Below are 15,884 nucleotides of genomic sequence, written 5' to 3'. Positions count from 1 at the left end.
ATGTGAATGTTTTTTGGCTGGTCTTTTAGGTAAATCTAGTCATAAAATTTTAATTTATGAAATTAATCTATTGGTAAATGAAATTATTAAACATTTACCAAGTTACTTTGCTTTTCAGACTTTATTTCAAAATAAAATCGGCGCGTAAAAGCGAGTCAGAAGTATCGACTTGGAACATAGTCGTTTAGTCTGTTAGTGGTGTGCGGAACTAGTTCCACAGCTGACCAGGTCCATCTCTATTTAAGCACGTGCTGTTTTTAGCTTCCCCGAAATATCTCTTTGTTATGGAAACATTTAACAATTGTCCTGGGTTCTGCCCTTCTTGCGGATCAATTTTGCCCACTCTGCAAGTTAAAGGAAATGTGATGTGTTACAACTGCAAGAAAGAGTTCCTGCCTGATGGTAACTAGAAGTTCACCGAGGTGCCGATGTGATGCCGAGTCATACTTTTGATTTTGTTTTATTTGCCACAGTTTATAGCGGGGAGAAGTCCGACTTCGTAATACACTTCAACGCCTACGATCCCAGCAAGGTTTTTAACCGGACAAAAAGAGAATCGGAATCTTCAGAGGCAGACGGCCCAGTGGTGGAGAGGAAGTGCCCCAAGTGCAACCACGATAAGATGTCATACGCCACCCTGCAGCTTCGATCCGCGGATGAAGGACAAACTGTTTTCTTTACGTGCCTTAAGTGCAAGTACGTATTCCCAGCTAGTTGTTTTGCCCAAAACTAACCCTTTACTTTCCAATTGCAGATTTAAGGAATCGGAAAACTCTTAGACTTAAAACTTATAGTGTAACCCAGTATGGATACCCAGTAAAATATATTGTATAAAAATGTGTTGTCACAGAACCAAAGCAACGACATAATAAGTTTACTGATACGTATAGTAAATCATTAGCAGTCCTAAATTTTGGGTTTCGAAATCGAACAAAAATGTATTCTGCCCAAAAAGCAACCAGTTCTTCCAGTTGGCTCGATGCTATCGATAGTTTACACTGGCCATGGAACTAGCTCTTTTTTGATTTTTAAAATTTAAATATATAATATATATAAATATCACATTTAGTCATTTGCTAATCAATTTGTGATCGAAATACCATTTCTGAAAAAGGGCTTCTGTTATTATTGATCTTCATCAATAGATATAAAAGCAAGAACGAAAAAATTTGACATTCGAAAAGGGGAATCAGGATTTTTTGCGTAAATCGGCGAAATCATTTAAGCTACTCCGCTTGAGAATCGGATGAGAATTGGGGAAGATATAGCCATCCCTGTGGACCCTATAGGGGAAAACCCCATTTTCAAGGGATCCCATCACGAAAAATGGACAAAAAATCTTAAAAATATTTTGTCTCAGGATTTTATTGCAGAATAGTGGAGAATCGATCCAGAAATCGTTTAAGATACTCCGCTTGAGAATCGGATGAGAATTGGGGAAGATATAGCCATCTCTGTGGGCTCTATAGGGGAAAACCCCATTTTCAGGGGATCCGTCAGGAAAAAAGGACAAAAAACATGAATGAATGGAGGAGAATCGATCCAGAAATCGTTTGAGGTACTCCGCTTGAGAACCGGATGAGAATTGGGGAAGATATGACCATCACGGCGGGCTATATGGGGAAAAAACCTCTTTTTAACTTCAGTAGTCTAATGTAGAAAAAGTAATCAAATGGGCACCCGGTAAATAGCCGGGTCTAATCTTCTAAAAGCTCAAATAAAAAATTCATTTTATTTTTTCATTTTAGTTTGCAGTAAGTTTATAGTTAATGAATGTATGAATCATTGAAACAATAAAATCAATGAAGATTTGGTTTATATTTATTGCGTACTTTATTTTGCTTAATGAAAAAGACAAAAAGGTCATTTTAAAAACTCGTACCTTCTACAGTAAAATCGTAAAATTATTTGGGTTGCAGATTCGGTATCCTTCGAAAATATATCTTACTGGGAAGGTAAGAAATCTATATCTTTCTGGAAGGCATAGTTGTAAAGGTGAAGAAAGGTACAACTGAACCGCTAAGATTGTTTTTTTTTTATATTTTCGAATTTTTGTTCGCTCACTCGATGCGAAGGTACAATACTACGATCGCAAAACCAGTCATTCTGCTCTCAGTTGTCTGTCCGGAAAGTCAAGTTAGTACTGTGCCATTGAGAATGAATTTCGAGCGCCTTGTCTTCCGGGGCGTTGTGTGGAGCGTGGTTTTGGTGGCTTCTGCAGTGCTGGAGGATATTCCAGACTGCGATTTTTTCGACACTGTGAGTTTGACAGGAAGACTGAAGTTTGCGAACGGCTCCTACCAATATGAGAACCTCATTATACCCGCCGCTCTCACGGGGGCTTACGACTACGAGATCGACTTTGACGGAAACCGGAGATCGGTCCAGAGCCACGTTCGGGGATGTGCGTGCCAGTTGAAGTCGTGTGTGCGGCTTTGTTGCCATCACAAGCAGCTGTTGAATAACAACAAATGCGTGGAGGCTGAGGAACAGGCCCTGGCCTTCGACTACTCATTGAACATCACTCAAAAAGATGGCCAAGAGAGGACCGTGCACATTCTGGAGGATATGGTAGTGCAGCAGGAGCTACCCTTGCCCTGCTTCTGGCATTACAGTCTCCACGCAGAGTCCTCTGAGGCGGACAAATGGACGCTGCTTGAGGTGTGTAACGTCCTAAACTCGGGGCTAACACATTGACGGTATATATGGCTTTAATGATTTCTAGGATGGCACTCTTATCCGGCACTACGACGAGGCCCGGCTCTCGAAGCAGCAGTATTGCCTGCAGCCGTCAAGTTCGGTTTCCGATTGGAAGTATTCCCTTGTGCCCTACAACTGCGCCATCGAGCAGTCAAAGGCGACAAGCTATGGTATTTATACTTATTCTGATTAGTAACTACGTTATGAATTGCTTATCAGCTCCGTTCCAGTCAAAATAGCCTCAGTTATTTTTTTGGGTTTTACCGTCGGATTGTACATTTGGCTCCCCAAGCTCCACAGCCTCCAAGGAAAGTGCTGCAATGTTTACTTCGTCTGCCTCATGGTGGCCTTTCTACTGAATGTTTACACCAAGTTGTACGTAGGAGAGGGATTTAGTTGCTATATTACTGGTGATATAATCACTATTTCTGGTATTATGCTTCTGACAGTGATTTAATGCAGGCTATGTCGGCTACTTCGCTACCATGGCCACCTTTCTGTGGCTTTCGGTAACCTGCTTCGCATACTGGAGAACATTCTCCAGGATTGTATCCAGCCCCGGAAGAATGATTGGCCTAAGCTTCTTCACCTTTAACCTCGTCGTGTGGATGACAGCCGGAACCATGACCATTGTAACTTTTCTTGTAGATTTTTTCCAGCCATTTCCCGAGGAACTTCTTCCCAACATAGCAATCGCCTGTTGGATTTACAGTATGTATAAGATAGGGATTCTCAATTGGCACTACAACCTCCTCTTCACAGCTGCTAGTTGGTCGGGACTGATTTACTTCTACGGCCCCATCAGCGTTTTAGTGTTGTTCAACCTCACCATGTTCGTCTTGACCATTATGGTTATTTACAAGGCCAGGACGGCGGTCTCAAGCTCTCAAAATGAACGTAAACGGAGAAGAAATCGTGCCATGTAAATGGAATAGAAATATCCTATGAACTCCTAAAAATCTATGCTTTTTGTTTCCAGATACGGTGTCTACTTGAACCTATTTTGTGTTATGGGTGGCTTTTGGCTTTTTGAAGTAATTGCCTTTATGTGCGACAGATCCAACGTCCTATCGACTCTTGTGACCGCAAATGAATACATTAATTCCGGACAGGGAATCATGATATTCCTAGTGACCGTATGCAATAAGGAGGTTTTGAAATTCGTACGGGAGAGGTAAATACAATTGAATGAATTCTGCCAGAATACAATTGATATCTTCCTAAAACTCCCATAGGATCCAGTCGGAAAAACCAGACCTGGAAAACCACTCCTTTTCAGGGACCCAAGCCTATCCGCTTATGACCCAAGTTAGCTGAGATCGAAACTTGGGGCAAGCTTTATTTCCGAGAATTCCGAAAAATTTCTAAAACTCGTGCAGAAGTACTTTTATTAGTTTTTTGATAAAAAATGAATAAATACGCCCCTTGAGTTGTTCCATACATTCAAGTTTCTTTAATAGTCCATGGGGATTGAGTAAAGATGGTTTCTTGGAAAAATGTATGTTTCTTGATAGAAACATGCAGTTTCAGCTTTATTATGTTCTGAACACTTAACAGAACAAGTCAACATTTAAAATGTTCCAACTCCTTATCCTTTTTTTGACCGGTATTCTGGCCATGGACATTCCAAACTGTGATTTTTACGATACGGTTGATATTTCGAGCAGTGAGCAGTTATCGGACGGGTCCTACATCTACGAAGGTGTCCATGTTCCCGCTACGCTGACGGGGTCTTACGATTACCAGATCGATCCCACAGGGAAACGTGAAACAGTGCCGAAGCACATCCGAGGATGTGTTTGCCAGTTGAAGGCGTGTGTTCGACTTTGCTGCCCTTACAACCAGTTTCGGGAGGCAACCAAATGCGTAGGAAATACAAATCCCCAAAATATTACATGGGACTACTCATTAAATGTAACGCTGGACGATGGAAGTGTGAAAACTGTGGACTTTTTGAAGGACATGATTCACCAGCATGACACGCCGTTTTCCTGCTATTCGTACCCATTAGATGCGAGGGACCCGAACGCCACCGACTTCTTCTGGGCTCTGTACGAGGTAGGTTAAGAAATCAAGCTAAGGAAAAGCTAAAGGACATTATATCCATTTTCAGAACGGATCTCTATTGCGTCACTCTGACTCCCAATGGCTTTCGAAGACTGAGTACTGCCTGCAACCTGCTCTATCCAAAGATCAGAAGGAAATTTACATGGTAGCCAACAACTGCGCCATAGATGGCCCAAAAACTATGGCCTACGGTGGGTTTCCAGAATTTAAATGATAGCATTTTAAATACTGTATAAACCTCTCTTAAAATATATTTGCAGTAAAGCTGGCCTCTGCTTTTTTCTTAGTCGTCACCATTGCGATTTATCTGTGGCTTCCCCGATTCCGCCACATCCATGGTAGGTGCTGCGTCCTCTACTTCGCCTGCCTGGCTTCCGCCTTTGTCCTGAACGCGGCGAGTACTTTTCGTGTGTTCGATGGCAACATCCCCATGTGTCCAATTAATGGTAAAGCCCTTCCATTCAATTTTTTGCTCGGAATCAGAAGCATCCTTTCGCAGGCTATGTCGGCTACTTCATGGTAATGTCCACCTTCCTGTGGCTTTCGGTCATAGGTTTTAATGTCTGGCTGGGCTTCCTGGAGAAAATTCCTTGCTCATCCCCCTCAGAAGTGGCAAGGCGCTTTTGGTACTACCACATTTATGTTTGGACCACTGCCACACTTCTAACTTTAATAGTTTTCCTCGTATCTACTTTTGTTCCAAAGAATGACAGTAACATGGAATATGTTCCTTATGTGTATGGCGATTATGGTTGCTGGATTTTAAGTACGTACCCCTGAATTATATACTGAGGGCTCCAGTTATCTTTCCAATATAAGATCAACAATTTTTCCCCTTCCTATTGCAGCTTATAATTATTCCGCCTTGACTTATTTTTATTTTCCCATGGGCGTATTGGTAACCGTGAACGGAATCTTTTTCTACCTCACCATCCGACGGATTTACGGGCAGCACAGATCCATCAGATCTACTATAAACCAAGACAATGCGCACCAGGACACCGGAGCCAGGTAGGATCGTAAATAGTATTAGCTCCGCTTTGAAAGGTAACTCCATGGTATTGCTTTCAGTTACCAGGTTTACTTGCGACTGTTCATTGTAATGGGCTGCAACTGGATCCTAGAGTTTGTAAGCTACATCTGCCAGATCGAAGAAGTCGCTCAAGATTTGCTTTATGTCAATGAGATAATAAACGGCTGTGAAGGAATAACCATATTCCTTGTAACAATCTGCAGCAGGAAGACTATCCGGGAGACATTCGAGAGGTGGGTGCAACAATACACAATAGTTTAATCCCAAGTTCGTATTATGGTTCAACGTATTTTCGTTGCAGCTTCCAAAACAGGGACCGGGATGGATCAAGTACGGAGTTCAGCAGTCACCGGGACTCGTCTAAAGTGAAGAAATAACTCACAACTTTCAATTGATTTTGCGTTTGATGTATTTGCCATTACGATTCTGATTAATGACTATTTGTCTGATTAAGTATATTTGTATATTTTTTACCACTAACTAAACTGATACTGAACTACTGGAGTACCGTGTTGCTAACTAACTAATATTAAAGGTAATAGTTGAATCAAAGTCCCGAATATCAAAGGTATATGTACGACGTTGTAAGTAAGATGAGGCCTAAAACTAGTTGTGGTTTACTTAGATGACTTCAGTCGAAATTAGGATGTGTTCCAACCGTTTCTGAGAAAGCGTTTCGTTGCACTAATTAAGGTATGGTTTTAACTAAATACTAAATACAGCACACCGTGTTTGTGTTTAGAACTGAACTAGATACGCACGCAACCTCAGCGAGTTTTTTTTTTACTAAAACTAAAATTTATAGATCGAGGGCTTCCTCCATCTATACCGCTCTCCCATCTGTAACAACAAGTTCTTGTCCACCAACTGAAATGGTTATCTTCATGACGAATCCTGGGCCGCGCGTTTTAGGTGGAATTCCACCATGTTGTCCAGGTCGCTGATGTATGCCTTAGATTTCCGCATATCAGAGTGAAGCACCCGCAAATTTGATGTATAGTCCGGTAGGCAGAGGCTCAGATTTTCCGCCATCTCCTGGCCCATCTTTCTGGCCAGCTGGGTGAACGTAAGTCGGGCCTTGCCCAGGCGCTTCAGCGGATTGAACTGCTCGGGGACCTCCCTCAGCTCTCCATAGTCTAGAACCTGCCACTGCCCGCCCTCCATGTTCCACGTAAACAAGATGCGGCACTCGTATTGCCGATTGTGGAATACGCAGTCCATGCGCCCAGTGCAGTGCAGGCAATTGGCCAAAGGCTGATCCCTGGCAGAGAACTGAGCCATCAGCAGGCAGGCGACGGTCTGACTTAGAGGGCAGACGTTGACGACCTCGTAGGCCCAGTCATAGAAGACGTTGTAGATCTTCTGGTGTTTCTGGCACAGCAAGCTTATCACATAGTAGGTGAAGGTCTCCAAGTCGAAAGAGTGCTGGGTAATCACTACACTGGAGCAGCGCAGTCTTTGGTAAGAGGCTTGCGAGATCATTTGCATTTCGGAGTAGCACGAGCCGTGGACCTCCATGGGCAACGAAGTGTGGTATCCAGGCGATATGCAGTCGTCTTCCTCGCTCGTGATCACCGATGTGGCATCGTCCTCCTCCACATACCGCCTACGCACTTTTTTGGTGCAGATGGGCTTCTCAGGCATCACCCCGCCTTGAACTGGCATCTCCACAATGCGGGGCTCCTGTTCCCTCCGAGGGGACAGAAACGAGAGCCCTGCATTGGGCGACATGGAGCCGCCGATTTCGAAGCGCTTAGCCATGGACACTTGCAGGGGTGATAACGCACCTAAAGGACCCACTGGCTTGTAGCTCAGCATCTGTTGGGTGGCCTGTGACAGCGGTGGCGACTTCTGGTTGAACATCTGTGCCGGGTTGGTGGCGTTTCGGCTGGGCGATCGCATCAGCATGGAGCTAGATGGCGGAGACCGGAAACCCAGATGGGGCGGCGTCTGTGCTGGCTGCGAGGAGGGGTGTGGTGACGACGACGGCGAGGCGCATGGCGAGTTGTGAAAGAAATGCGCCGTGGGTGAGAAGCGATGGAAACTTCGTGGCGTAGATCCTGCTCCAATGGTGGCACTAAAAGCACGACCCGCCGACCGCACTTTGGTAAAGGGTATGATGTTTTCAGAGTTGTCCTCCGAGAACTCGTACTTCTTTTCTGCCAGACGACGCTTGCGAAAAGTTGAGATTTTCTCACACTTCTCATTGTCTTCGGAAAACTCGTAGGCATTGGATTTGTCCGTCATGGAGCTGGAACTCGGTGTGGCCTAGATGAAGATCAAATAATATATGAATGTGCTCGTGTTTTGATTGAAAGTACATCTCACCTGAAGATCTAGAGTCGTAATACCGTTGCGGTACGACTTGGTTACAATTCGCTGGGTGCGCCTCCGCGACTGGCCAGCATCCCCGGTGCCCGTAGATGCCTGCTTGGTCTCCGGAAGTGCCGGACTGCTGTGCGGAGTGAAGATCAATCGATCATAGGTCTTTGGGGAGCAGCAGATGGGACCCATTGGTGACACATCGTTGTTGTTGTTATTGGAGCGTTGCGACTGTTCGGTCTCTATGTCACTGAAATCGGCGATGATGCGTGCCACAAGGCTCTGTTCATTTCCCGATTCAGCTTCGGACCCGGAGCCCGTGAACGCCACCGATGAGCGGTCCTCCTCGCTGTTCACCAAATTTCTTGAGGGCAAAAGAAAGGACTGCGGTTGAATCTGACTCTGATGCTGGGGAATGGCAACCGGGAAGTAACCATTGGTGGAGGAAGCGACAGGAGGCTTCAGGTCGATACGCAGCATGTGCATAAAACCATTGGAGATGATCAGGATTCGCTCTGGGCAGAGCAGGTTGATCTTTGGCTCGAAACTCGGGTCCGTTTCAGTCGAAGAATATTTGGTGTGCACCGTCAAATGGCAGTTTAGGCAGTGCGCATTATAAAAGGAATCTAAAAAGGATATTGGTGGAACTGTAAAGTTTTGAGAAGTTTATGTTCCACTTACATGGACCGTCGTCGTTGAGTTTCTTGCACTCCAAACAACCTAGCTTAGGAACTTTGACATATGTGATGTAGTTGTCCTCGCCCTCCTCCGTGGCAGCCCCATGGACGACGAGAATCTGGTGTTGCGCGTTCTTCCACTGCGTCATGCTGACAGTTTTGGTGTTGTCCACCACGTGGTCGTCGAAGAGGCGACGCGAGAAGAAGTAGCGCAGTTTTTTGTGGGGATGGAACAGCCAAAAGTACAATCTTTGGAAGAAAATACAAAAGTATTTTTGATATTTGTAATTTTTTGAAACATTGACTCACGTGTACTTGTAGCCCATGTTGAAGGAGTAGTGGTTGAGCGAGGAGCTATCGTTGCACACCACTCGGTGGCTGAGCATGTACTGGCCGCAGGAAGTCAGTCCCATAAAGATGTGCCTAAAAAACGCTAGATTAGGAGATGGTTCGGGCACTTGCTGTAGCCGGTTCTTACCCGTCCATTAAGCTGCTGGCCAGCACGTCCTTGAGGTGTAACTTTAACCTATTTGGCACTCTGTCGAATGGAAGCTGCTGTCTTTGACCGGCACGCGAGGATCCTGAAAAGAAGCCAGTTCGCTGAGGGAAAATATCCGCGTTAATATGTTTGGGAACATTTCTATGTGAGCTCTGTGAAACACACCTCCCTGTCGTAGAGCATTTGCACCAGGTTTCGTGTCCTTGGCAGGGCAACTGGCACTGTAGTTGGCTCCTCCGTAGACTCGTCGGAGCTGTCTGCTGTGGAGATGTCGTCCTCGTCTGAGGACACGCCCGACAGAGACTCCACATAGTTCTGGTAGTCAGTCTCCATAGTAGATCCTGGCCCTAGTTTATCAGACTTGTTTGGTATGGGGTCCTCCTCTTGCCCCAACTTCCCCTCTTTCTCTTGATCCTCGTGTAAGCGGCAGCTCTACGTCCTAGCGCCCAGTCCTCTGCTGGCAAGAGCGGCTCTTCTCCTCATCGGGCACTGAGGACCTCGATGACGAAAGAAAGTCTTCAAAAAAAAGGCATTCCTTATAAGTAAGCCGAATATTTTGCAGTTAAAGTAGGGTTGTTGATAAACTATTAAAATATCAATATATCGATACTCATTTTTATTATCCCTTTTCAACACTGTTAGAAGTGAAGCTGCCAGATTATGCCAGAGTGTGGCCAGGTAATGCCATTTCAACCACTCTAGGAATGGCCACACTAGTTTTTAAAATATCGACAATTTAAAACTTTTTTGTAACGGATTAACAATTTCCAAATATCAGGATTTGTAAATGAATACCTTTCACCTTCTCCATTTTTTACAGAGTTATAAAAGATTAAATTTATTCAATCGATTAAGTTATGCATTAAAAAGGCAAATCTACTAGTTCTGTCAGTTAGATTGGCGCGCCAAAGGACAATATAGGCGCAGTAAATACTTTTTTCCTACTTTATATTATAGTAACACAAAACCGAAAGGATTCAGAGTCAAGACATCTAGAATTACTGGTACTACAATTTTAAATACTATATATATGTTAATTATTATATATGGTTTCTTTGATTTGAAAATAAAATTCATGTAAGCAAATATTATAATTAATCAAAACCCTTATCCTTAATGGCCTCAAATCTATAAGGTCTATATAAAGAGCTGGCAACGTGACTGGGTGTTCATTGACCTCATGGCTCTCTTTGTGGGTCAACTCGTTTGCGGAAGCCACCGGAGACTCCACTGCACCGTGCACCCCCGGTCTTGGCACCTCACTGGGTTCAGTGCGCCGAGTGCAGTGCAAAGTGCAGAATAACGAACTAAAAACAAATGAAATGAGCCGAAAGCTTGCCCAGAAATTTTGGTAATTCGGCATAAAAATGTCGAGCACGCCAGAAAGCCAGAAACTGCTAACTGCACCGATCAGCGATTTCGGCCATGGTAATTCGGAGCGTATCGGATCGGATCGGGCTGACCGATCGATGGGCAGGAAACCTGATGCGCTGGCAGCGAAGTGGCGGTGGACATCGAACCTTCTGCTTATAAGAGCTGCATGGCCAGATCTCCGGTTTTAGTTTGACTCCGGAGTTACAAGTGCCGCGATCGGTCAGGAAACCAGATTTATATCGAGTTATCTAAGGAAATAGTAGCCGTGATTTTACCCAGAAGTCTTTCCCATATCACAGTTGCTGTTTCTTTTAGATAGCTCTTTTGTAAGCAGCCTAGATTCCCATAACTCGAGTGCCCAGTGCTGAAATCATCCTGCATCCCGCATCGACCTTCCCCAGGGTCCTCCGGTTTCAAATTATGGGATACACACAGTTCAGTTTTGTCACTTTTGCGAACATCACTGGGCTTTGTTTATCTCATAAGACTGAAATTTGTACAACTTTCGCTTCAATTGGATTTTCTAATTTGGTTATTACGAAATTAGTAAGTAACGTACTTAAAATGTCCACGCGTGAGTATTTCCATAAAAAGAACAACTCGGAAATGGCCTTCGAATTCCATTTGCGGTATAAACTCCCTATTATCGGAAACAGAAACCATTTTCTTGTTTTTATTTGAATAGAAAGACACAGTTTTAATTGGTTCAACCAAGATCAGGGAAGCACCACCACAGGAAGGGAAAGGCTTAGGATACTACAATGTACAGAGTAAAAATGCAACTGGCATGTAAAACATTAATCTTATCATGGGATGCGGATGCAGCCTAAAACAGCATCTTGCGGATCATGTAGTTCAGGATGCCGCCGTTCTTGTAGTAAGTGATGTCCACCTCGGTGTCGAAGCGCAGAATGGTCTCAAAGACAACTCCATCAGCCTGAAAGGATTTTAGAAGATTAATAACGCCTCCAATGACCAAAGTCTCCCGCCTTACCTCAACTTGGATCTTCTGGCCCGGTTTCAGGCCACTCTCCGGCAGGGCTATGTTGTAGACCTCCCGTCCGTTTAGGTTCAGGGTCTCAGCGCTCTGTCCTGGCAGGAATTGCAGGGGAATGATGCCCATGCCCACCAGGTTGGAGCGGTGGATCCGCTCGTACGACTCGGCAATAACAGCCTTAACGCCTAGCAGGAAGGGGCCCTTGGCGGCCCAGTCCCTGGAGCTGCCGCTGCCATAGTCCTTGCCCACTACCAGAACCAGAGGTGTGCCCTCCTCCCGATACCTTTCGGCGGCATCAAAAATGTCTAGTTCCTCCTGGCTGGGGATGTGCAGAGTCCGGGGTCCAGTCTTCGAAACCAGCTTGTTGACCAAACGGATGTTGGCAAAGGTTCCACGGGACATAATAGCATCGTTTCCACGCCTCGATCCGTACGAGTTAAAGTCGCGCGGAGTAATGTTCCTTTCGGACAGAAAACGAGCCGCTGGAGAGGTCCTAGCAATGGATCCTGCTGGGGAGATGTGGTCCGTAGTCACGGAATCGCCCAGGAAGAGCAGGCAGCGGGCCTTCTGGATGCTCTGCTGCTTTGGCAGCTCGCGGGTCATGCCTTCAAAGAACGGAGGGCGCTTGATGTAGGTGGAGTCTGCGCTCCAAGAGAAGATCTTGCCCTCCGGCACCTGCAAAGTCTGCCAATCCTGGGAGCCCAGCTCGATCTTGCCTAGAATTGCGGATAAATTAGAAATGGGTTTTCGGAAGTTTTTTAGAGAACTCACTGTAGACCTCCTGGAACATGGCGGGGATCACATGCTTGTTCTCCACCTCCTGAATTTCTGACCGCGTTGGCCAGATGTCCTGCAGGAACACCTTGTTTCCTTGAGCGTCCACGCCGAGGGGTTCCTTCTCAAAGTCAATGTCCACTCTTCCGGCGATGGCGTACGCAATTACCAGGAGGGGGCTGGCCAAGTAGTTGGCCCTGGTGTTCGGATGGATGCGACCCTCGAAGTTCCTGTTTCCAGACAGAACTCCCGCACAGACCAGACCATTCTTCTCGATGGTGTTGACCACATTCTCGTCTAAAGGTCCAGAGTTGCCGATGCAGGTCATGCAGCCGTAGCCCACGATATCGAAACCAAGCTTCTCCAAGTACGGGATCACTCCCGACTCCTTCAGGTAGTATGTAACCACTCCGGAACCAGGAGAAAGAGATGTCTTGATGTAGGGAAGGATGTTGAGTCCCTTCTCCACCGCCTTCTTGGCCAGGAGACCTGCTCCCAGCATCACCGACGGATTCGAGGTGTTCGTGCAGGAAGTAATGGCGGCAATAACCACAGATCCGTGACCCAACTTGTAGGTTTTGCCATCATCCCACTGGAATTCGCCGAAGGCAGCCTGAGCCTCCGGAGCAATGGCAAAGCCCTTGAAGCCAACCTGTACAAAACTGAGGTTAGGGATTTTAATTTCAACTTGTGTTTCAAAAGACACTCACTGGACTAGAAAGGCAGGACTTAAAGTCCTCAGGCATGTCGGAGACAGAAACACGATCGTGGGGACGCTTCGGGCCGGAAACCGATGTCACTACCGTGGCCAGATCCAAGGTGATGCTCTGTTGTGTCCAAAAAGGGTTACTCAAAGCTCTAGCTCTGCTGGGGGGTACAAATTCCTCACCTGGGTGAACTGGGGATCCTGGGACTCGTTTGCATAGTCTCGCAGCTGCTGGGTAGCCTTCAGATATTGGCGAATGATGTCGATCTTCTTCTCGGAGCGATCTGAGTTCAAAAGAAAAATAACTTGCTCATTCCATTCCATTCCAGTGGGACAAATATGGGCTTACTCGTCTGCTTCATGTAGCCCAAAGTGTTCTCGTCGATGGGGAAGTAGCCCACTGTGGCGCCGTACTCGGGACACATGTTACTGATCGTAGCCCTGTCGGCAATGCTGAGCTCTGCCACTCCCGGGCCATAGAACTCCACAAACTTGCCCACCACTCCCAGCTGTCGGAGGTGCTTGGTGATGGTCAGCACCAGGTCGGTGGAGGTGACCAAAGGACTCAGCTTGCCCACCAGCTTGTAGCCAATCACCTCCGGCAGCAACATGGAAATGGACTGTCCCAGCATCACGGCCTCCGCCTCAATGCCTCCCACTCCCCAGCCCAAAACTCCAAGGCCGTTGATCATCGTGGTGTGCGAGTCCGTGCCCACGACGCTGTCAGGATACAGGATCTTGGAGCCGTCAGTGGTATCGTTTTCGAACACCACTCGGGCCAAGTACTCGAGATTCACTTGGTGAACGATTCCTGAACCAGGGGGCACGATCAGCATGTTGTTGAAGGCATTAGCACCCCACTAGAACAAATGAATCCAATGTAAGTATCTCTCGCTTCGATAAGTATGTGGGATATTACCTTCAGGAAAGTGAAACGCTCCTTGTTGCGCTCAAATTCCAGGGTCTGGTTCTTGGTCAAAGCGTCAGGAGCTCGTGCGAAGTCCACCTGCACGGAGTGATCTATGACCAGGTCGGCAGGGCAGATGGGGTTGATTTTCTCCGGGTTTCCGCCCAGCTCCACCACGGCGTCGCGCATAGCAGCAAAGTCCACTACGGCAGGGACTCCAGTAAAGTCCTATTAAAACATTTAAGGATTAAAAGCCGATCCAGAAGAATTTTAGCGGGAAGCTCACCTGCAGGATCACTCGAGCTGGCTTGAAGGAGACTTCCACATCATTGGATCCCTGCTTGAGGGCGGGTGACCAGCCAAGGATGCTCTGGACATCCTTCTCCAGGATATGGAAGTTGTCGCAGTTGCGAACCGCCGATTCCAAGAGAACTCGAATGGAATAAGGTAGCTGGTCTGAAGGTAAAAAGAATTTAGGTGTTAATTCTGAATCTATATGGGAGCAACTGCATCACAACCTAGTCAGTACTGATTCATGATTGAACTCACATATCAATTCGGGTTTCCTGACTATTAATATTGGTACTTAGTACTTATAGATATTCTAAAGTAGAACGAACAATAGTGTCCCACATTTTTACCCAAAAGACAAAAGATTTGATTAATTATTTGACTTGTCTCCATTAGTGGACCCCTACTGTAGTCGTGGCTTAGATAACTGGCTCTTATCATGGAGGAGAATGACTGCCCCATTTGTTCAACACTCGATCCCCGGCTGATAGCAGTTCTAGTACCATTATGTTCCTGGGTAGCCCTCACCTCGGACTCTGCGAGACCCCGCTACCCTCGGACACGCGCCGCTCCTCCAAAAACATTCCACCGGCAATTCCATTCTAAAGACATTTTCGGAAGCTTCGGACCACGACCCCAAAAAACATCAGATTTGGCTCGCTTTCCTCGTCTATTGATAAGTGGGCACGTAATGGAAATTAAAACCTGTAGCTCGATTCGTTATCACCGGCAGACGAGCCCCATTATGGTGGCTAATCAGCACCAATGGCTTTCGCTTTCCTTGTGGGACAAGCTTATATACCAGCTAATACATATATGTAGATATGTATAAGAACACTACCCAAAATAGAAATCCCACTTAAGCGGCGCGGTAGCCACCTTCCAATTGACACTGATCGACTTGCAAATTAAGGCGTTGTGGCGATCACTGCTGCGCCCTCTTTTTCGGGGTCAAACTCCAACTTCAACAGGTGTTTCAGGTGGATATCGGGGAGCCTCCTCTGCCCACTACCTGTCTTACTAAGCCGCAGTCACTCTCCTTGCATTTAGATTCCTGTAACACGTCAACAGGCCGCCCTCACCCAAGATCTTGTTTTCTGACTTACCATACTTTCCGTCGATGGAGGCGAGGTCAAAGTACTTGTACGTCTGGCCGGCCTGCGAGAACGTCTTCTCGAACTGGGCAAAGGGATTGGCTCCTGTTATGTAAACAAGGGATTAGCGGACATCTAACCACTCCGGAGCAGCCACTTGCCTGACATGTTTGGTTCTTCCGAGAGCTGCTTTCACCTCAACTTTACTGAACTTACTCCGGACGAGCAAAGCCACAAAATGATTGGGGAAAACGGTTGGTTTGGGGATTGGGGCTTATCGGCTGGGGAAATCGATTGTCGGTTTCGCGGTGTATTCCGATAACATTTTGGCGCGAGCTTTTAAATAGATGGGGTATAGCCAGAACTCGAACCCGAGACTCTTCGAATGTAAAATGTTAAGTCAATTTTGCGAAATTTTTATTTCTTTAATTAAATAAACATCA

General features: G+C 46.1%; 6 protein-coding genes across 6 annotated transcripts; 4 read left to right on the top strand and 2 right to left on the bottom strand.

Annotated features, from left to right (window-relative positions):
- The first annotated feature begins 216 nt into the window (after positions 1 to 216).
- Positions 217 to 861, top strand: Polr1H (RNA polymerase I subunit RpI12). The gene is made up of 3 exons (XM_017244217.2): positions 217 to 402; positions 474 to 696; positions 755 to 861. The coding sequence occupies exons 1-3, from the start codon at positions 285 to 287 to the stop codon at positions 777 to 779; spliced, it is 366 nt and encodes a 121-aa protein (XP_017099706.2). The 5' UTR covers positions 217 to 284; the 3' UTR covers positions 780 to 861.
- Positions 862 to 2,157: 1,296 nt separating this feature from the next.
- On the top strand, positions 2,158 to 4,017 carry LOC108127122 (probable G-protein coupled receptor Mth-like 11). The gene is made up of 7 exons (XM_043211672.1): positions 2,158 to 2,661; positions 2,726 to 2,870; positions 2,931 to 3,110; positions 3,163 to 3,411; positions 3,463 to 3,622; positions 3,680 to 3,874; positions 3,936 to 4,017. Exons 1-7 carry the CDS (start codon positions 2,158 to 2,160, stop codon positions 4,015 to 4,017), a joined length of 1,515 nt encoding a protein of 504 aa, XP_043067607.1.
- Positions 4,018 to 4,317: 300 nt separating this feature from the next.
- Positions 4,318 to 5,622, top strand: LOC138926474 (probable G-protein coupled receptor Mth-like 11). The gene is made up of 5 exons (XM_070280690.1): positions 4,318 to 4,758; positions 4,814 to 4,958; positions 5,028 to 5,213; positions 5,267 to 5,393; positions 5,616 to 5,622. Exons 1-5 carry the CDS (start codon positions 4,318 to 4,320, stop codon positions 5,620 to 5,622), a joined length of 906 nt encoding a protein of 301 aa, XP_070136791.1.
- Positions 5,491 to 6,225, top strand: LOC138926572 (probable G-protein coupled receptor Mth-like 11). Its single transcript, XM_070281189.1, has 4 exons — positions 5,491 to 5,533; positions 5,616 to 5,778; positions 5,839 to 6,033; positions 6,102 to 6,225. Exons 2-4 carry the CDS (start codon positions 5,654 to 5,656, stop codon positions 6,175 to 6,177), a joined length of 396 nt encoding a protein of 131 aa, XP_070137290.1. The 5' UTR covers positions 5,491 to 5,533; positions 5,616 to 5,653; the 3' UTR covers positions 6,178 to 6,225.
- Positions 6,188 to 9,899, bottom strand: LOC108127997 (uncharacterized). Its single transcript, XM_017245349.3, has 6 exons — positions 9,464 to 9,899; positions 9,278 to 9,399; positions 9,109 to 9,222; positions 8,804 to 9,048; positions 8,129 to 8,748; positions 6,188 to 8,068 (listed from the first exon to the last, which is right to left on the bottom strand). The coding sequence occupies exons 1-6, from the start codon at positions 9,629 to 9,631 to the stop codon at positions 6,683 to 6,685; spliced, it is 2,655 nt and encodes an 884-aa protein (XP_017100838.2). The 5' UTR covers positions 9,632 to 9,899; the 3' UTR covers positions 6,188 to 6,682.
- Positions 9,900 to 11,315: 1,416 nt separating this feature from the next.
- Positions 11,316 to 15,758, bottom strand: LOC108127831 (cytoplasmic aconitate hydratase-like). Its single transcript, XM_017245123.3, has 10 exons — positions 15,603 to 15,758; positions 15,454 to 15,546; positions 14,343 to 14,512; positions 14,069 to 14,284; positions 13,499 to 14,009; positions 13,333 to 13,433; positions 13,154 to 13,270; positions 12,441 to 13,095; positions 11,667 to 12,385; positions 11,316 to 11,609 (listed from the first exon to the last, which is right to left on the bottom strand). The coding sequence occupies exons 1-10, from the start codon at positions 15,607 to 15,609 to the stop codon at positions 11,499 to 11,501; spliced, it is 2,700 nt and encodes an 899-aa protein (XP_017100612.2). The 5' UTR covers positions 15,610 to 15,758; the 3' UTR covers positions 11,316 to 11,498.
- Between the last annotated feature and the right edge of the window lie 126 nt (positions 15,759 to 15,884).

This window comes from Drosophila bipectinata, chromosome 3R (genome assembly GCF_030179905.1).
Source record: "Drosophila bipectinata strain 14024-0381.07 chromosome 3R, DbipHiC1v2, whole genome shotgun sequence".
Classification (NCBI taxonomy): Eukaryota; Metazoa; Arthropoda; class Insecta; order Diptera; family Drosophilidae; genus Drosophila; species Drosophila bipectinata.
Note: the sequence above shows the minus strand (reverse complement) of the source record. Positions and strands in the feature narration are given on the sequence as shown.